Source organism: Emiliania huxleyi (assembly GCF_000372725.1).
Source record: "Emiliania huxleyi CCMP1516 chromosome Unknown EMIHUscaffold_205, whole genome shotgun sequence".
NCBI classification, from domain to species: domain Eukaryota; phylum Haptophyta; order Isochrysidales; family Noelaerhabdaceae; genus Emiliania; species Emiliania huxleyi.
Window position 1 is genome coordinate 65071 of NW_005200552.1, and position 18453 is coordinate 83523.

Below are 18453 nucleotides of genomic sequence, written 5' to 3' on the forward strand. Positions count from 1 at the left end.
TAGACGATCATGTCCTCCAGCGCGTCCTGCGCCCTCAACACCACCTCCGCCGCGCTTGGCGGTGGCGCCGTCACCTCGTCAGCGGACGGACGCGCAGGCGACAGAGAGGCATCTCGTGCCGCCTCTGCCGGGCTGGACTCTTTCGCGGCGCAGCTATCGGGAGGCGCACTCTCCATGGCACAGTGGCCCCGGGTGGGTCGATTGACCTGCTGAAGCCCAACCAGCCCGGACCGTGTTTCTTTTTACTATCTCCTTCTCATGCTGCCAGGCCGTCGGCCGCCTGAGATAAGCCGCCGCCCCCGTCTGCATGCTCCCTCTCTACCTCCTCGTCCTCCACTCCGCTTCCGTGCTCGACGCCAGTATCCCACTCCTTGGCGCGCGCTGTGTCGTCCTCTCTGGCGTCGCTCCGGCGCTCTCGCTCGCCGTCGCCGACTCGCTTCTCTCTCGTGGCGCTGCGAGCTGTGAGATCTGCGTGCCGCTACCGTCGTCGGGCTTCGCCCTCGGCTCCGACTGCCGACATGGGGTTGGCTTTAAGCATGATGCGGGGGGGGAGGAGGAGGAGGAGGAGGAGGAGGAGGGGGAGGAGGCGCCACCGACTGCGCCGCGGCGCGGCCCCCTAGGGCGCGGCGATCGGCGCCGCCGCCGCGAGCAATCGCCCGCACCAGCGCCAGCGCCAGCAGCAGCAGCAGCAGCGCCAGCAGCACAGCGCCCGCCCGGCGGTCCACGCGCCACCGTCCCGCTTAAGTGAGAGTTGTCTTCTTGTTCCTATTGGGCCTACTGTCTGGCTTGGATGAGACGCAGCGACGGTGTATCGCGGCGGGTCTCTAGCGGCGCGGCCCGCGCTGCGCGGAGCCGCAGCCGGCACTGACAGGCCAGGGCCCCGGCCGCGGCCCACACTCAAAGTGACGGCTCCAGATATCTTCGGGTAGCTCTCGTGGGCATTTAGTGTTGCCTGTGTGGTCAGGGGACCCCCCACGGGGCTTCTGTGTGGCTTTGGAAGACTCCCCTAAAATCTACTCTCAGACCCTAAAATCTAGGGGGGCAGTCTGGCCGCGAGACCGTGCAGGGGGAGAGGGGGAGGGAGGCCCAGCGAGGGGCTGCGGCTGGATCCTACTGCGCGGCTGGACTAAAGACGCACTAAACCTCGCTAAATCTGGATGTAAAGTCGCAGTGAACTCGCGCTAAATTTGCGCTAAAGTGCACTAAAGATGCAGTACATAAACACTTCACACCGCACTAAATTTAGACCCAGGGCGCCCTTCCATGAACTAAGCGCCCGCCGGCGCCAGCCGGCGCCGCAATCGCGCGCGCTCAATGCTGTCGATGCGCGCCTGCTTCGCAAAGTCGCTGCCCTGCCTCCACCGCCGCAAAGCCCCCCCCTCTGCCACCTATCTCGGTGTGGACGAGACGAAGCTGAAGCGGTGGCGCAAGTTCGGCGGCGACGATCTGGAGCCGGTCCTCGCCAGCAGCGCCGTTGCCCTCCTCGACGCGCAGTGGATCATCAGCCACGCCGAGACGGGCGGCGTCCTCACTCACCGCCAGGCGCTGCCCAAAGAGGCCTTCCTCTCCCTCGCCGACCTCGTCGAGGCGACCGACTTTGTGCTCCCCGTCGGCGCGCTGTCCTACCCGTGGCTGACCAAGGACCACCCCGACCCGCGCGGAGCCAACCTCGCCCGCGTCGCAAGGGCGCTCAAGGCCCTGCTCACCTCTCGGTACATATCGCGGCTCGGCGTCTTTTGGGACTTCGGCTCGCTGCACCAGCACCCCGACCCCGCCAACGGCGACATGCGCACCGAGGAGCAGAACGCGCTCTTCAAGCAGGGGCTGGGCTGCCTCGGCACGCTCTACTCCCACCCGCACACGATTGTGCTGCGGCTGACCTCCTTCCCGGACGGCCACAAGGCCGAGGACCAGGCCGAGGGCACCAACGTGGCCAAGTACTTTGACCGCGGCTGGTGCGCCACCGAGAGCGCTTGGGCGAGCCTGACCAAGGCCGGCAGCCTCTCCCTCGACCTCGGCAAGATGCGCGTCGGCAAGGAGTACGACGACCGCAGCCTCATGCTCGACTGCACCAAGGACGGCGGCCGGCGCCCTCCGCTGCTGCCGTCTGCGTTCGCGGCGGAGCTGGAGACGAAGAGCTTCACCAACGGCAAGGACGACAAGCCGCTGGTGAAGCAGCTGTACGAGGCCGCCTTCGAGGAGCAGTTTGGCAAGGCGACCAAGCTGGACTACGACGGCCTCGGCTGGGGCGACGCGGAGGCGGCGCAGCTGGCGGAGGTCCTCGCGAGCGGGGCAATGCCGCAGCTCGGGTATCTCAATCTCTACAACAACAAGGTTGGCGACGAGGGCTGCAAGGCGCTGGCCGCCGCCCTTGGCAAGGAGGGGGCAGCGCCGCGGCTCGAGAAGCTCGATCTCGGCAGCAACGAGATTGGCGGCGAGGGCTGCAAGGCGCTGGCCGCCGCCCTCGGCAAGGAGGGGGCAGCGCCGCGGCTCGAGGTGCTCCTTCTCTTCGGCAACAAGATTGGCGACGAGGGCTGCAACGCGCTGGCCGCGGCCCTCAAGGAGGGGGCCGCTCCGAGCTTGAAGGCGCGAGACGCCCCCCCTCGCCACACTCCCCTCCCCCACCCAATGCTCATCGCACCTCCCCTCGCGTGCAGACGCTCTGGGTGCACAACACGGAGCAGCCTGAGCTGGTGGCCGTGTGCAAGGAGCGCGGCGTCGGGCTCTACTGAGCCTCTCCAGCCATGGCCGGGCGGCAAGGGCGCGGGGCCCGGCGGGACCGCCGCGCGAGCACGGCAGAGAGCAGCAGAGCCTGCGGTTGCGGAGCATGACGTACGTGAGCATGGCTGGGGAGCATGACGTACGTGTGGCGAGAGTGGGTTGGGGGAGGGGGCGCCGGGCGAAAGGGGAGGTGGGTCTCTCAGGTGCTGGGGTGGGGCGAGAATTACACTTGCTTCGCACATCCGAGACAGATGAGTCGATAGAATGCTGGGGTTGCTGCGCCGCGTGGAGCTGGAGGACCTAGCTGCAATAAAGATCGGAAAGAGGCCCAAAGCTCAAAGTAAGTAAGGTCAAGTTCAAAGTCAAACGCGCGCGAAAAAAAATCGTAAATGACGACACTGACTGCGAGCGCACATAATTTAGGACATAAAAAAGATGCGCCAGAGGTGTACCTCGAGGCTCGAGGTGCGAGTGCTCTCTACGGCTCTCGCTTTCATGTTTGTGATATGCGCTTCGTTCGCCGCCCGAGCGCGGAGCGGGCCGCGGCGCGAATCTATAGAGCTGCACCAAGCCCACTACTCGGAAACGTAAACACCACCGTGAACGAACCTGTCCAGCTCTGTCCGCGCGTGCGCCGCGATCTCCCCACTCGTCGTCAGCCAGACGTCATCGCGGTGCGCAGCGATGTGCTCGAGTGCGCGGCGCAGCTTCCTGAGCCGGAAAGGCTGCCCGACGATGTACGCGTGCAGCGCGATCCCCATCACAAGCGGCTGCTCGTGCCTAACAAAGACAGCTGCGACCCCATAAAAAGAAAGCATTCGGCCCGCTCGATCCCAGTCACGAGAGCGGCTGGACGCGCCGCTCGCTCTGCTCGCGCATCTCGTCGAAGTTGTCCACGATCATGCCTGAATCGTTGCCAGCACGAGCCTGGGGTGACTTCGAAGCCGCCGACGAGGTGCGGGGAGATGTGGGGAGATGTGGGGAGATGTGGGGAGATGTAAGGAGATATCGACGAGCATGCCTGCGAACTCCGAGGCGGACGCACGCCGGACGAGGATCGTCGGGATGTCGTTCAGCTCCTGAGGCGCGTGGTGATCTCGTGTGATCTCGAGTGATCTCGGCGCGATCTCGGGTGATCTCGTTGAACTCGTGTGATCTTGGGTGATATCGGGTGGTCTAAATGGTCGGATGACGCAACGTGATCTCGGGTGACCTCGACCGTGAGGCGATCGTGGGTGATTCGCAGGCAGCCTCGCCCGATCTCGGGCGATCTGGGCTCCTGAGGGTACGGGAGGCTCAAGATTCGGCACTTCTAGGAAGTGTCTAGGAAGTGTCTAGGAAGTGTCCTGAGGGTACGGGAGGCTCAAGATTGAGCCGCCGCCGCGCGTGCTCATCCACGTTGGCTGGTCGTCGTGGCACCTGCGCCCGGGGCGATCTCGGCTGATCTCGGCTGATCTCGGTTCATGGCTGATCTCGGCTCATCTCGGCGCATCTCGGCGCATCTCGGCGCATCTCGAGTCACCAGTCCAGCAGGTACTCGTACCCGGCCTCGGCGAGCAGGTCAGGCGAGACGTGGCTCTGCGAGATCCAAGGGCCCAGCCAGCCGCGGGGCGGGGCGCCTGCGCGAGAGTAGCCGAGGTTAGCCGAGATCAGCCGCGATCAGCCGAGAGTAGCTGAGAGTGGCTGAGAGTAGCCGTGAGTAGCGAGGGTTAGCCGAGATCAGCCGCGATCAGCCGAGAGTGGCTGAGAGTAGCTGAGAGTAGCTGAGAGTAGCTAAAGTGTCGGCCTCTCGCGCACAATCTCCCGTCGTCTCGGCAAGTTGCCAGGAGCGGGTTGCGCCTGCCGCGTCTGCGAGAGTCGACGTCGTCTCGGCGATGAGCGCCGCCTCGTCCCTCTCGACCAGGTCGCCCTGCCGCTCCGCGTTTGTGCGGCCGTGGCCGACGACCTCGTCTCCACGTGCGATGTGTGCAGCGAGCAGCTCCGGGCAGTGGCCAGCGATCTCCGAGTTTGCCAGCACCGAGACAGGAAGACGGAGCTCTTCGAACTCGTCGAGCAGCCGCCACGCGCCAACGCGGTTGCCGTACTCGCGCCACGAGTAGTTGAGCACGTCCGGCCTGCCCGACGGCGCGAGCTCGCCACCGTGACCCTCGCCAAACGCAAAGTGCTCGAGGTTCAGCCCGAGGTAAACGGCGAGGCGCTTGCCACCAGGCCACGCGTAGCGCGGACGCGCGTTGATGGCCGAGTAGGGGAAGCGGCCGTGGGTTCGGAGGAGCGAGGGCATTGGTCGCACGCCAGACTGGCGCGCAGGATAAAAGAATTTAAAAAAAATTCACAAGCCATCGAGTCGAGTAAAGGATTTGCACAGGCGACACCACGCCACACGGCCACACAGCGGGTGTGTGGAGATCAACGGACAAACGCTGCATTTGGCAGCCCGTGCCAATTCTTGGTGGTGGGGCGGTGGGGCGCTGGGGCGGGCGCCGGAGTGGGAGTCGCGTGACTGCTCCTGTGGTGGGGGCAACGGCTTCTGAGGGAGCCGTCGCCCGCGCCTTGTCTGTCGCGTGAATCGTGCTGTGCGACCGCCTTGTTGTAAAATTCTTGGTGGACTGGTCCTTGTGACCCCCCCAGGGGCTGAGGGAGTGGATTTTGGGGCCTTTACGGCACGGGGACCCCCCGGGGGGCCCCGTTAAGGCCTTGAGGGACGACGAAATTCCCAGCCCCGGCCTGAAGGGGGCCCCCCCCCCCCCCCCCCGTCCCCCGTCCCCCTCCCGTCGCCTTCGATACCAATGCTTGTGCTTTCACTTACCCGGAGGTCCTCATAGACGCGCACACAAAGAGTTGACTCGACATTTGGCAACTATAGGCACGGCACTAGACACTCAGGGGCGCGAGGTCGCTCCCTTGATTGCCTTACTATTCGTACACCGTTTGTGCCACCTCACTCACTCGCGGTGACTCCAGTAAGTGGACTTGTGGCTTATTTGTAGTGAGTGTGGTTGTTGTTATATGGGAGAGTAATCATAGAGTGCGGTGAGGGCCTTACCATTTGTACATCATTTGTGCATCATTTCCCGCAGTTCTACCGTTTTTCTTATGTCATCTAACTAAAAAGATGGACTGTGAGCGCGATGCGTGTGCCAGCGCAGCAAAATCACAACAAGGTCCTCACTGCAGAGAGGTCCTCACTTTGCAGAGGTCCTCACTTGCAGAGGTCCTCACGCTGAGTGACGCCACCCCAGGGGAAGAATTTTACAACCGTGCCCAGTGTCGTGCAGGCGGCCCAGACGAACAAACGTATGATAAATGCTACTGTGGCCCAGGCGGGGTGGGAGGTAGCCATCCAGCAAGCCGCCACATGGGCAAAATGAAATCTAAACTTGGCCACATTGACGTCCGGATCAGATAGATGTTCGCGTGTGAGGTCATTTGTGTAGCGAAAGGGAAATGCTTCTGTGGAGCATACACGTCCACCATTAGCCTAGTCCTTCGCCCAGTCTATTTTCTCTCTCTCCTCCTCGCACAGCCCTTCCCTTGTGTGTGCCCTTCCCTTGCCTTGCTACGACTCGCTCAATATCCCCTAGGCTCATGTGGGTTTGTAGGAATGTCGCAAAGTCTACAGGAATGGGTCTGTGCTCTCTTGCCCAGTTACACGCTGCACGAACATGTCCTATCAGTGCGCGCCAGTCCGGTCGCGCAAGCGTTTTTCTTGTTTTGGAAGCCTCCCGACTTGCCGCTCCGGGCCCTTGGGCTGCGGATGCTCCTGAGCCTGCTGTACACCCTCGGCGTCGCCCTCGCACCGCTGCCGCTGCGCCGCAGCAGAACCGCACTGCCCAGGATGTGCGACCAGTCCTCGCTTTCCCAGCCGGCGCAGGCCGACGCGGCCGACGCGGCCGACGCCCTCGCGCTGCACCGACGGCTCAAGCTCCGCTCTGAGGTTGAGGACGAGTTCGGCAGGGCGCTGAAGGAGGGCCTCGAGGTGTGCGCGCACTCGCTGCGCCTGTACGGCCCGGCGCGTGTCGTCACCAGCTTCAACGGCGGCAAGGACGCCGTCGCCATCTTGCACTTGATGCGCGCGGCGCTCGCGGCGCACAGCGAGGCGGCGGGCGGGCCGCGAGAGCGGCTGCGCGTCATCTTCTTCGAGCAGCGGGACGAGTTCCCCGAGGTCGACGCCTTTGTGCGCGACGCCGTCGAGCGCTACGACCTCGAGCTCTGCACGTACTCGGATGGCTTTGCCGCCCAGAAGCCGAATACGCACTCTTGTCTCCCAACCAGCACACTCGGGAGGACACGTACTCAGCTGTATTCGGCCGTGTTCAGCCGTACCCACTGCATTCGCCTCCCTCGTATTCACGCGGTGCTAAGAAAAAGCTGCACAAGACCATCTTCCCCGCCCCGAGGTCGGTGTATTCAACCCCGTGGGTTCAGCCCCGCAGGCTTTGCCGCCGGGCTGGAGAGCTGCATCGCGGAGCACGGGTCGGCGGCGTTTGTGCTTGGCACGCGGGAGGGCGACCCGAACGGGTCCGGGCAGGGCGCCTTCGAGCCCTCCTCCACTTGGATGCCCCCTTTCATGCGCGTGAACCCGGTGCTGCTCCTAGAAGCGGAAGACGGATTCCTGCCTCCCAACCAGCGCTCGAGAGACACGTACTCCGCTGTTTGCCGCTGCAGTCTGCTGTATTCACTGTACTCCCACCCGTCGTACTCACGCGGTGCTCTGAAGCCGCGGCACAAGACCGTCCTCCCGCCCCTCATGTCGGCGCATACTCACCACGCTGCACAGATACCACACCACCCACGGGACTGAACCAACACTGGGTTCGCTACTCTGGAGGTATGGGACTTCACACCGTAGGTCCTGCGCTGGAGCTACGCGCACGTCTGGCAGCTGCTGCGCGGCTTCGCACTGCCGTTTTGCTCGCTCTACGAGGAGGGGGCACCCTAGAATCAATCTCCCCATATCTCCCCATATCTCCTCGTATCTCCCCATATCTCCCCATATCTCCCCACATCTCCCCATATCTCCTCGTATCTCCCCATATCTCCCCATATCTCCCCATATCTCGTGCCTAGAAGCCGAATGCGCATTCTTGTGCCCCAACCAGCGCTCGAGAGGACACGCACCCACCTGGATTCGGCCGTATTCAGCTGTGGTCGTTGTCTCAATGACCCCTCGTACTCACGGGCGGCGCTCTGAAGACACTGCACGATACCGTGCTCCGGCGCCGAGGGTGGCCGTCTTCGGCACGTAGGAGGGGTGCACGTCGCTCGGGGAATCTCGGGTAATCTCGCGGAATCTGCACGTAGGAGGGGTACACGTCGCTTGGCAAGCAGTCCGACACCGAGCCGAACCCCGCCCTCCGCCTCCCTGACGGCAGCTGCCCCTAGAGGCGGAAGATTCGCTCTTGTCTCCCGGCCAGCGCTCGAGAGGACGCGGACTCGGCTGGATTCGGCCGTATTCAGCCGTCTCCACTGTAGTCGCCTCCCTCCCTCGTACTCACGCGGTGCTCTGAAGACACTGCACAACACCGCCTTCCCGCCCCGAGGCTGGCGTACTTCACGACGCAGGCTCCTACCGCCCCGCCTGGCTGCTCGACGACGGCGCGCTGGAGCGGGCCGGCCGGTCCGCCAAGGGCGGCAAGGCGGGCGGCGGAGGCGGAGGCGGCGGCGGCGAGAGCGGAGGCGGCGGCGGCGGCGAGAGCGGCGGAGGCGAGAGCGGAGGCGGCGAGGGCGGAGGCGGCGGGAGGGGAGCCTCTCCCGCCGCTGCGGCCAAGGCGCCGGAGGGGCGGAGACTAGTTCGGTTGGTGAGGCTGCTAGTGACTGAGTTGACATCGCTTCTCCCGCGGCCGCGGGCAAGGTGTCTGCGGCGGCGGCGGAGGCGGCGGCGGAGGCGGGGGAGCTGCTCGCCGCGAAGACGGCGGCGGCTGTTTGTCGTGTTTGGGCGGCCGAGGTTCACTACTAGCTGACGGCTGGTTCACTCTGGGGACAGGCGGCGATGGATAGATGGGAAGGCGAAGCACAGTCCGACCAACGACTGGGACACCAACGCGGGGTATGGGTGGGGACGCGGGACGGGAGGTGACGGTCACACAGGAGCGACACACAGAACCGCAAGACAAGACACCCAGGCGGCGCTGCTGGTCGTCGGCGACGAGATCCTCTCCGGCGCCACGGCCGACGTCAACATCCAGGCATGCACTAGCCTTTTAGGGCTAGTCTGGGCGGGTTGACGCATCAAGTGGTTCAGTGGCGGCCGGCGTGAGCGCCCCAGGCGGCGGCGGCGGCGCTGCGAGCTGGCGCCGTGGCGTTGCGGCGCGTGACAGTGGTTGGGGACGATTTGGCGGAGATTGAGGCGGAGCTGCGGCTGCTGGCGGCGAGATTTAGCCGGGATCTGGCCGAGAGATCTGGGCAGCCGAGATCATGGCCGCGATCTGGGCTCGAGATCGGCTTGAGATTGGCGGATATTGGCGGATATTGTCGGAGATTTCGGAGATTGGGACCCGAGATCGGGTCCCAGAGTGGCGGAGATTAGGGTCCGAGATTGGCGGAGAGTGGCGGAGATTGGCGGAGATTGGGGTCCGAGATTGGCGGAGATTGTCGGAGGGTGGGGCCCAGGCGCTGCCCGGTGGTCAGTGTGGGAATCACCTCCGCAGGCGACTCACGACCTCGTCATTACCTCTGGTGGCGTCGGCCCAACGTGCGACGACGTCACGCTGAAGGCGGTGGCCGCCGCCTTCGGCACACAACTGGCTCCCTCCGATGCGATGCGAGGCGCCATTCGCGAGCGACTGAGCGGCGAGGGCTCGCCGGGCGGCGCTCTAATCAATCGAGGTCCTCATTAGTTACCAGTCGCCATTAATTACTAATTAGGCGAGGGGTCGCCGAGCGACGCCCGACCGCTCGCCGACGAGGTTGTGGACAAGATGTCGCTGCTGCCCGCCTAATTAATAACTAGTAATCGATAACTAATTAAGTATTAACTAGGTGGTGGACAAGATGTCACTGCTGCCCGCCGGCGCGCGGCTGCGCGACTTGCCGCTAGCCCCGGGGCACTGAACAGCTGCTCGATGTGTTCCCTTTGCTTTGATCAGGCGCGCGGCTGCGCGATTTGCCGCCGGCGCCGGGCGCGCGGGGCGAGGCGAGCGGGGCGGTGCAGTGGCCACTGCTGCAGGCGGGCCATGTGATTAATGATTGTTCTTAGTGTTCAGTGAAAATCAACGGAGGGCGCCGCCGCAGGTGGGGCACGTGATTAATGATTAGCTCCTAGTGCTCAATGAATGGATCAATTGCGGGCTTGGCTGCGGGTGGGGCACGTGTTTTATGAACTAGTCAACGCGGCGTCCCGTGTACTTCAATTCGGGGCCATGGCTGCAGGTGGGCCGCGTGTTTAATTAGCAGTTCATCACTGCTCACTCAGCGAATCAACGGGGCCGCCGCTGAAGGTGCGCCACACGTTTAGTGATGAAGTGACTCTGTTTCCGGGTCGCTGCAGGTGGGGCACGTGTTTGTGCTTCCTGGCGTGCCTGCCTTCTTCGCCGCCAAGGTGAACGGGCGTGTCGCGCACCTGTGAACAGCGTCTCTTCACGGCCCCAGCTGTGAACAGGTGAACGGTCTCGTCGCGCACCTCGTTAGCGGAGGCGCTCCCCCGTGCCACCGCTCTCGGACCATCTCGGCGAACCTCGCGATCTCGGCCAATCTCCCCCTCGTGAGCTAAAGGCGCTCCGGTGCTAAAGCGCTCCGCGTCGCTCTCCACGCCCGAGGTATGCTGCAGTACACCTTTGCCCGAGAACGCACACACCGCTCTCGTGTGCAGTGCCCCGTCCTCTGTGGGGACGTGTCTCGCACTGAGACATACTGACTGACGTCGTTACTGACGGGCAACGATCACTTAGGTCGACCTGGCGCCGCTGATCAACCGCCTCGCCGCGACGCACCCCGCCGTGAAGCTCGGCTCGCCAGCCTAGAAGAGGAATGCGGAGTCATGTCTTCCCACCAGCGCTCGAGAGGACGCGCACTCGACTCTACTCGGCCGTATGCAGCTGTAGCTGTGGACCCGAGCCCTCAGTCAATACTCTGCACACTGCCGTACTCCCGCCCTCATGTCGGCGTCTTCCCAGCACGTAGGCTCCTACCCCTCCTTCCCGCCGCAGCCTGAGGGGGCGGGCGGGGCGGCGGGCGGCGGCGGCGGGGCGGACGCGGCGCAGCTGGAGAGGACGCTGGTGACGCTCGAGGCGGAGGCGGACACTTCCGAGACACTTCCCGTCTTTTCACACCGCTGCGGTGAACAGGTCACGCTCGAGGCGGAGGCGGGGTCGGCGGCGGAGGTCGAGGCGGCGCTGGCGGACTTGGTGGCGGCCGTCGACCCCGCCGCCATCCTCAAGACGGAGTGAGGCTTGCTGCGCGAGGGGGGCGCGAGGCGAGGGCCGAGGGGGCGAGGAGGCGCGAGAGGAGGATCGAGAGGAGAGGCGCTCTGCGCGGGGAGCGGAGAGGAGGGCCGAGGCTCTCGCGGGGGGGTGCGTGGGTCTGCGGCGTCGAGCGGCGGAGCACGGCAAAACGTAGGCCCGCGTTGGACTTTCGGGTTCCGAGTCATCCCGGCGCCCACTGACCGAGAGATCAAAACTGAAAACACGACGGCCTAGTGTTGTGCGAGAGCCGAGTCAGAGGCGGACGTGAAAGAAAGAAAGAAAAGGGCGAGCTAACGTATAAAAAAGAGTTTGAACTAAACGGTCAAAACGCCCTCGCACGTCGCACGACACTACAGTCGTTGACAAACAGAGGGAAAAGAAGGCACTAAGCAGAGCCGCCGCGCCCCGCGCCCCGCCCACCCCGCCCACCGCGCCCGCCACGTCCACGCCCCCCTCTCCCCCCTCGCCTGCCGACCGTCGCCGTGGCGCCCACGGGCTGGGCCTGGGGCACGGTGCGAGTGGGCGGCTGGTGGACAAACGTCGTCTGCGCCGCCACATGCCGCCCAGTTGCGGCGATGGGCAGCGCCGGCTGGCGGCAGGCCGGGCAGTTGCTGTCGCGCTCCAGCAAGCGAGGCGCACATGTCTCGCAATACAGCGCGTGGCCGCACGCAAAGCGGACCGAGCGCGGCGCGTCCCAGCAGAGGACACACAGGCGCTCCTCGGCCCCAGCCGTCTCCTCCACCTCCCCCGCCGCTTCGACTAGCGCCTCCAGCCGCGGCAGCGCCTCTGCGAGCGGCATCCGCTTCTTCTTCCTCACGAGAGCCAGCCCGACCACCAGCCGCGCCAGCTCCTCGGCCTGCGCCGCCGACCAGCCCGCGTCGGACGCCGCGATGCTCTCCGCCGTGTCGGGCTCCTCCAGCGCATCGTCGCACGCGTTGAGGAGGCCGACGGCGCCGCGGCCGGTCAGGGCGACGAGCAGCGTGATGCCGAGCGCGAAACCGTCGGTCAGCTGCGAAGCCTGGTTGTCCAGCGTTATGATCGGGTCCATGTAGCCAGGCTTCCCAAAGATACGCTGCGTCGACAGGTGCGACACCTGCTGGCTGCTGCCGGCCGTCGCCTCTGCCGCGCGCGCGAGGCCCACGTCGGCGAGGTAGCCGTTGCCGCGCTCGTCGAGCAGGATGTTGCCCGCCGAGACGTCGCGGTGCAGGATCATCGGAGAGAGCGTGTGCAAGTAATGCAGCGCGCTCGCGGCGTCGCGCAGCACGCGGAGCCGTGCGGCGGAGGAGAGCGGCGGAGGCGCCGTCTCGAAGCCGAGCATGCGGAGCCGCTGCAGCGCGGCTGGAGCGCGGTAGAGGCGGTCCTCGAGGCTGCCGCCGCGGCAGAGGGGGTAGACGAGGCACGCTCTCGCTGGCGCCAAGCAAGCGCCGAGAAGAGGAAGCAGGCCCGGGTGGCACGCCGTGCTGAGCGTGCGCACCTCGCTCTGCAGCTCGGCGAGGCCTTGGGCGCCGACACCGACCAGCGCCGTCTTGACGGCGAACCCGCAAGCGACGCGCAGCAGCGACGGCAGCGCGTCGCAGCGGTAGACGCGCCCAAAGCCGCCCTCGCCCACCTTGCGCGCCTCGGCAAAGCCGTCGGTCGCCGCGATGAGCTCGTCGAGAGGGACGGCGGCGGGCGGCGCGGCGGCGGCGGCGAGGGCGGCGACACTCGACGCCGCCTCCGCTGCCTCCGCCGCCGCCACGGCCGCCACTGCCGCCTCTACAGCCGCCGCCTCCGCCGCTGCCTCCGCCGCTGCCTCCGCCGCCTCCGCCTCCGCCTCCGCCCTCATCCTCGCCTCCTCCCTCTCTCTTGCCGTCTCCTCCCTCGCCCTCGCCTCTGCCTCCTCCCTTGCGCGCGACGCCGCCTCCGCCTCCTCCACCGCCCGCGCCACCGCAGCCTCTGCTACCACCCGATCCGCTTCCTCCGCCACTCGCGCCTCCTCCGCCGCCCGCGCCTCCTCCGCCTGCTCCGCCGCCCGCTCCGCCGCCCGCGCTGCCGCCGCCGCCGCCTTCTCCTCCTTCTGCCGCTGCCGCTTCAGCGCCCTGGCCTCGCGGACCTTTCGCTCCGCCAGCTCGTCGCGCAGCCGCCGCGCCGCCCGCAGCGCCTCCGAGCCGTCGGCGGCCTGGGTATGCGTATTGATCGCCGCCCTGAGCGCCTCGAGATCGGCGTCGCCTCGCTCGCACGCCTCCACCGCCTCGCGCAGCGCAGCCTCGGCAGCATCGCGCGCCTCCGCCGCCTCCGCTGCCGCTGCCACCTCGCGTGCGGCCGCCGCGGTCTGTTCGGCTGATTCTGCGACCGCCGTCTCCCCCTCCGCCTCTGCTGCGGTCGACGAGTGTTCCTCGAGGGCGCGCACGCACTCGGCGTGGCCCTCTTCCTTGGCCCACTGCAGCGCCGTCTTGCCGCTCGCACTGCGCGCCGCAGCATCTGCGCCCGCCCGCAGCAAGCGCCGCACGACGGCGGGGTGGCCGAAGAAGGCAGCGCACATCAGCGCGGTGTAGCCGCCGCTGGCCTGCAGGTTGACCTCAGCGCCGCGCCGTATCAGCAAATCGACCACCCGCTCCCGGCCGTTGTTGGCGGCGGCCATCAGCGCGGTGCCGCCGTTACTATTCTGCAGGTTGATCTCCGCCCCACGCCGCAGCAGCAAATCGACCACCCGCTCGTTGCCGTTGCCGGCGGCGTGCATCAGCGCGGGAGCGCTGTTGCTGTCCTGCTTGGTGACCTCCGCGCCGTGCCGTATCAGCAGCTCGACCACCCGCTCGTGGCCGTTGTTGGCGGCGCCCATCAGCAGCGTGACGCCACTCACGCCGTCTCTCTCGTACGTCGCGTCGGCCCGCCCGCCACCCTCAAGCCACTCCAGTATCACCGCCTCGTCGCCTCGCCCAGCTGCTGCCACGACCGCATCGGGGGCTGCCGCGGCACCGCTCGACGCCCGCTCCGCCGCAGCCGGCGACAGATTACCCGGCCGCACCCACACACTCTCGCCGCCGCCCTCGAGCGCCACAGCGTACCGCCCGCCCTCGAAGCTCTGAGCCACGCCCCGCTGCCCGTTCAGCTCGGGGCGGGAAGAGAGCCCGCCGAGCACGACTCGCTGGCCGAGCAGCGGCGCGTCCACAGCTGCCGCTGCCGCGCCCGAGGAAGCGCCGCCCGCCCCTACTCGGCCCTCCGCCGCCGCCGCCGCCTCAGCCAGGACCTTGACGCACTCGTCGTGGCCCTTCTCCTTGGCCAGCTGCAGCGCCGTCTTGCCGTCAACAATAGGCGCCGCGTCTGCGCCCGCCCGCAGCAAGCGCCGCACGACGGCGGGGTGGTTGAAGAAGGCGGCGTACATCAGCGCGGTCCAGCCCTTGCCGCCGCTCTCCTGCAAGTCAACCTCTGCCCCGTGCCGAATCAGCAGGTCGACCACCCGCTCGCATCCGTTGCGGGCGGCGAACATGAGCGCCGTGCCGCCGTCGCTGTCCCGCAGGTTGACCTTCGCCCCGCGCCGCAGCAGCAGCTCGACCACCCGCTCGTGGACCACCCGCTCGTGGCCTCGGCCGGCGGCTAGCGTCAGCGCGGTGTCGCCGTCGCTGTCCTGCAGGTCGACCTTCGCCCCGTACCGCAGCAGCAAGTCGACCACCCGCTCGTGGCCGTACACGGCGGCGCCCATCAGTAGCGTGATGCCACTCACCTCGCCTCTCTCGTACGTCGCATCGGCCCGCCCGCCGCTGTCGAGCCACTCCAGCACCGCCTCCTCCTCGCCTCGCTCAGCCGCTTCCACGACCTCTTCGGAGACTTCCACGACACCGCTCGACACCCGCCCCGCCGCCACCGCTGGAGATAGCGTCTTCGCGACTCTCGATCCAGCCGAGGAAGCGCCGCCGGGGGAAGCGCCGCCTGCGCCTGCGCCGCCGACTGCCGTCGCCGTGGGCCGTCCCGCCACGACCGACTCCTTGACGTGCTGCCGGAACACCTCGACGCACTCGGCGTGGCCCTGCTCCTTGGCCCACTGACGCGCCGTCTTGCCGCTCGTAGTGCGTGCTGCCGCGTTTGCGCCCGCCCGCAGCAAGCGCCGCACGACGGCGGGGTGGTTATAGAGGGCGGCGGTCGTCAGCGCGGTGAAGCCGTTGCTGCTCTGCAGGTTGATGTCAGCGCCGCGCCGAATCAGCAAATCGGCCACCCGCTCGTTGCCGTTGCCGGCGGCGCACATCAGCGCGGTGCCGCCGGTGCTGTCCTGCAGGTTGACCTCCGCGTCATGCTGCAGCAGCAAGTCGACCACCCGCTCGTGGCCGCAGCGGGTGGCGCTCATCAGCAGCGTGATGCCGCTCACGCCTCGTCTCTCGTACGTCGCGTCGGCCCGCCCTCCGCCCTCGAGCCACGCCAGCACCGCCGCCTCCTCGCCTCGATGAGCCGCTGCGATGACCGCATCGGGGGCTGCCGCGGCACCGCTCGACGCCCGCTCCGCCGCAGCCGGCGACAGATTACCCGGCCGCACCCGCACGCTCTCGCCGCCGCCCTCGAGCGCCACAGCATACCGCCCGCCCTCGAAGCTCTGAGCCACGCCCCGCTGCCCGTTCAGCTCGGGGCGGGAAGAGAGCCCGCCGAGCACGACTCGCTGGCCGAGCAGCGGCGCGTCCACAGCTGCCGCTGCCGCGCCCGAGGAAGCGCCGCCCGCCCCTACTCGGCCCTCCGCCGCCGCAGCCGCCTCAGCCAGGACCTTGACGCACTCGTCGTGGCCCTGCTCCTTGGCCCACTGTAGCGCCGTCTTGCCGTTCTCACTGCGCACCGCCGCGTCTGCGCCCGCCCGTAGCAAGCGCCGCAGGACGGCGGAGTGGTTGAAGAGGGCGGCGATCATCAGCGCGGTGCCGCCGTCGCTCTGCAGGTTGACCTCCGCGCCGTGCCGCAGCAGCAGCTCGACCACCTGCTCGTGGCCATTGCGGGTGGCGAGCATCAGCGCGGTGACGCCGTCGCTGCCCTGCAGGTTGACATCGGCACCGCGCTGCAGGAGCAAGTCGACAACCCGCTCGTGGCCTCCAAAAGCGGCGTGCACCAGCGCGTTGCTGCCTCTGCTGTCCAGCTTGTTGATGTCCGCGCCGTGCCGAATCAGCATCTCGACCACGCTCTCCTGCAAGTCAATCAGCACATCTCCGCGGCGGCGCTCATCAGCAGCGTGATGCCACTCGACTCGCCTCTCTCGTACGTCGCGTTGACCCGCCCGCCGCCCTCGAGCCACGCCAGCACCGCCTCCTCCTCGCCTCGCTCCGCTGCTAACACGGCCGCGTCGGAGCAGCTGAGGGAATCAGCACCCACCATCTTACCTTATTGCAGCGCGGGTATGTATGCTGAAGTCGACGGCTCTGCCAGGGGCCCCTCCACTCGCCTGCACCTGCTCGAATCCTGAGCACTGTGCGGCGTTGCACGCTCGAGGTCGTGCATGATGTAGTAATCATTGTCTTGAGTAATGCGCTTCTCTCGACCGAGAGCGCTAGCCTCTACCCCTTCGGTCCGTCGAATCTCGGCGCGGCAGATGCGACGCCGAGACTGACGAAACCTCCCTGTGGTGGGCTGCTGAGCCTCCCCCACACACGAGAACACCACTGGGACACCCATGACACACTAGAACAGGTATGCCACGAGGCGGGATGAGACTAGACGTCTCGGACGAGACTCGTCACTCGACGGAAACCTAAATCGTGAACATCGGGTTGCTGCGCGGCGGGTCAACCCCATTATGCGCAGTCATCCAGATGTCAACTGCACCTCAGACAGTCGCCGGCGTGGGCGGGAGGGGCGACTGTATCTGAAGGCGCGGTAGCGGTAGACGGGCAAGCCACAGCTGGCAAGATGCCGATCGCCATTGACCTTGCTCGAGCCGCGGCGAGCCCTGAAAGTGGAGCGTGTCAGGATCAATTGCTCGGCTGTGAACTGACCTCGCTGTGAATGTGACCGCCGTCACAGACACTATTGTCCATGAATGGTAGACTGAGAGTAGAGTAGAATCGGGTCGAGCGACCGGCCCAGTCGACCGTCCCCTCCCCTCTCGTCGGCGGGCGCCCCGTTATCGTATTGCGCCAATTTTCTCTAAATTCTTTCTAGCACGCGCCAGTTCGCACCTGTGTCGAGCCTTGTCTGCTGTGAGAGAGAGTTATTTTGTTTAAATTCTTTTTCTCGCGAGAATGGTGTACCTGTGTTAGTGCCAGTGCGCGCCAGTCCCGTGCCCAGTCCTGTGCCCAGTGTTGTGCGAGGGAGTGATTGATGGGAAGGCGAAACACAGTCCGACCAACGACTGGGACACCAACGCGGTATGGGTGGACGCAGGACGGGCGATGACGGTCACACAGGAGCGACACACAGAACCACAAGACAAGACACTCAGCCAACGGGGCGGTTTTGTTATAAAATATCTCTAAATCGCCGAGGTCCCGCAGCTTGAAGAGGACGTTGCCATTGGCCTTGCAGCGCTCGGCGTAGTCGACCGCGGACTCCTCTCCGCGGCGTGCCGTGCTGCCTTCGAACGGCTCGAGAGGCCTCAGCATGCTGGCATCGACAAGCTCCTCCACGCCGCCTTCGCGCTCAACCTCCGCCCGCGCCTCATGAAGACAGAGCACGAGCACGCGCTCCGAGGCGCCGTCCCCCTGGTGAGCCGAGCCGTGCAGGCGGGCGTCAGTGCCGTTTCCATCGTGGGAGTGACCTCGCTTCGCCAGGTCGTGGCGGCTTGCTTTGTGAGGCTCGGAGGCGGTGTGTGTGTGCGGGCGCGGGTCGTGCCTATTATTAGAAAACAAAGATACATACTCAATTCCGCATGTGTGCGGCATGGCACCCCTGGCAGGGGTCTCGCTTTCCTTTCTAAGAACCAGATAAATTAAAACACGACGTCGACCTGAAAACGTCAAACACAGCCTGCCGCCAAACATCACGATCACAAGAAAGAGACGATGGACAACATCTGGAGGTCTTGCAGTTCACCTGGGGCCACTTGCAGCTCTTCGGGACCTTGAACCGTTGCGGCTATCCACTGCGTTGTGCGGAGATCTTCACGCAGGCCAGCAATAGGCGCCGGGAAAGTGTCCCGGGTCCCCCACACAATTGCCCGAAAGGCAATAGGAGTCGTCCCAGCAGTGACAGCCGTTCTGCGACGGGGGCGGGTAGCAAGGGGTGTCCAAGTCCGTGGATGTGGCGAAGCCACGAACGCCCCCAAGCATTGCGAGGAGCAGCATGACCGCGTGCACGACGTACTCGGGCATCCTTTGGCGCCCGGGGGAGGGCGGGGGTGGCGAGGGTGATTTTTTGGGACGGTCCTCAACCAGATCTACCACTTGGCAAG

At 66.1% G+C, this 18453-nt stretch overlaps 5 protein-coding genes across 5 annotated transcripts in view; 1 reads left to right on the top strand and 4 right to left on the bottom strand.

Annotated features, from left to right (window-relative positions):
* EMIHUDRAFT_234498 (hypothetical protein) overlaps positions 1–176 on the bottom strand; it is a gene marked incomplete at both ends in the record, with an annotated part of 734 nt that extends 558 nt beyond the window's left edge. The window contains one exon of the mRNA XM_005781203.1: positions 6–176. Coding sequence (XP_005781260.1) covers positions 6–176 — 171 coding nt within the window. The remainder of the gene's footprint in view (positions 1–5) is intronic.
* Positions 177–3210: 3034 nt separating this feature from the next.
* EMIHUDRAFT_468647 (hypothetical protein) lies at positions 3211–5002 on the bottom strand (the record flags this gene model as incomplete). Its single annotated transcript, XM_005781204.1, has 3 exons — positions 3211–3501; positions 3581–3626; positions 4519–5002. 3 exons carry the CDS (start codon positions 5000–5002, stop codon positions 3297–3299), a joined length of 735 nt encoding a protein of 244 aa, XP_005781261.1. The 3' UTR covers positions 3211–3296.
* Positions 5003–6437: 1435 nt separating this feature from the next.
* On the top strand, positions 6438–8313 carry EMIHUDRAFT_418514 (hypothetical protein; the record flags this gene model as incomplete). Its single annotated transcript, XM_005781205.1, has 5 exons — positions 6438–6947; positions 7155–7303; positions 7571–7645; positions 8023–8089; positions 8284–8313. Coding segments are annotated over exons 1-5 (792 nt in total), but the record flags the coding sequence as incomplete, so codon positions are not given.
* A 3192-nt stretch (positions 8314–11505) lies between these two features.
* Positions 11506–11919, bottom strand: EMIHUDRAFT_314805 (hypothetical protein; the record flags this gene model as incomplete). Its single annotated transcript, XM_005781206.1, has 1 exon — positions 11506–11919. One exon carries the CDS (start codon positions 11917–11919, stop codon positions 11506–11508), a length of 414 nt encoding a protein of 137 aa, XP_005781263.1.
* A 147-nt stretch (positions 11920–12066) lies between these two features.
* On the bottom strand, positions 12067–12516 carry EMIHUDRAFT_57304 (hypothetical protein; the record flags this gene model as incomplete). The annotated part of the gene is made up of 1 exon (XM_005781207.1): positions 12067–12516. A coding segment is annotated over one exon (450 nt), but the record flags the coding sequence as incomplete, so codon positions are not given.
* Between the last annotated feature and the right edge of the window lie 5937 nt (positions 12517–18453).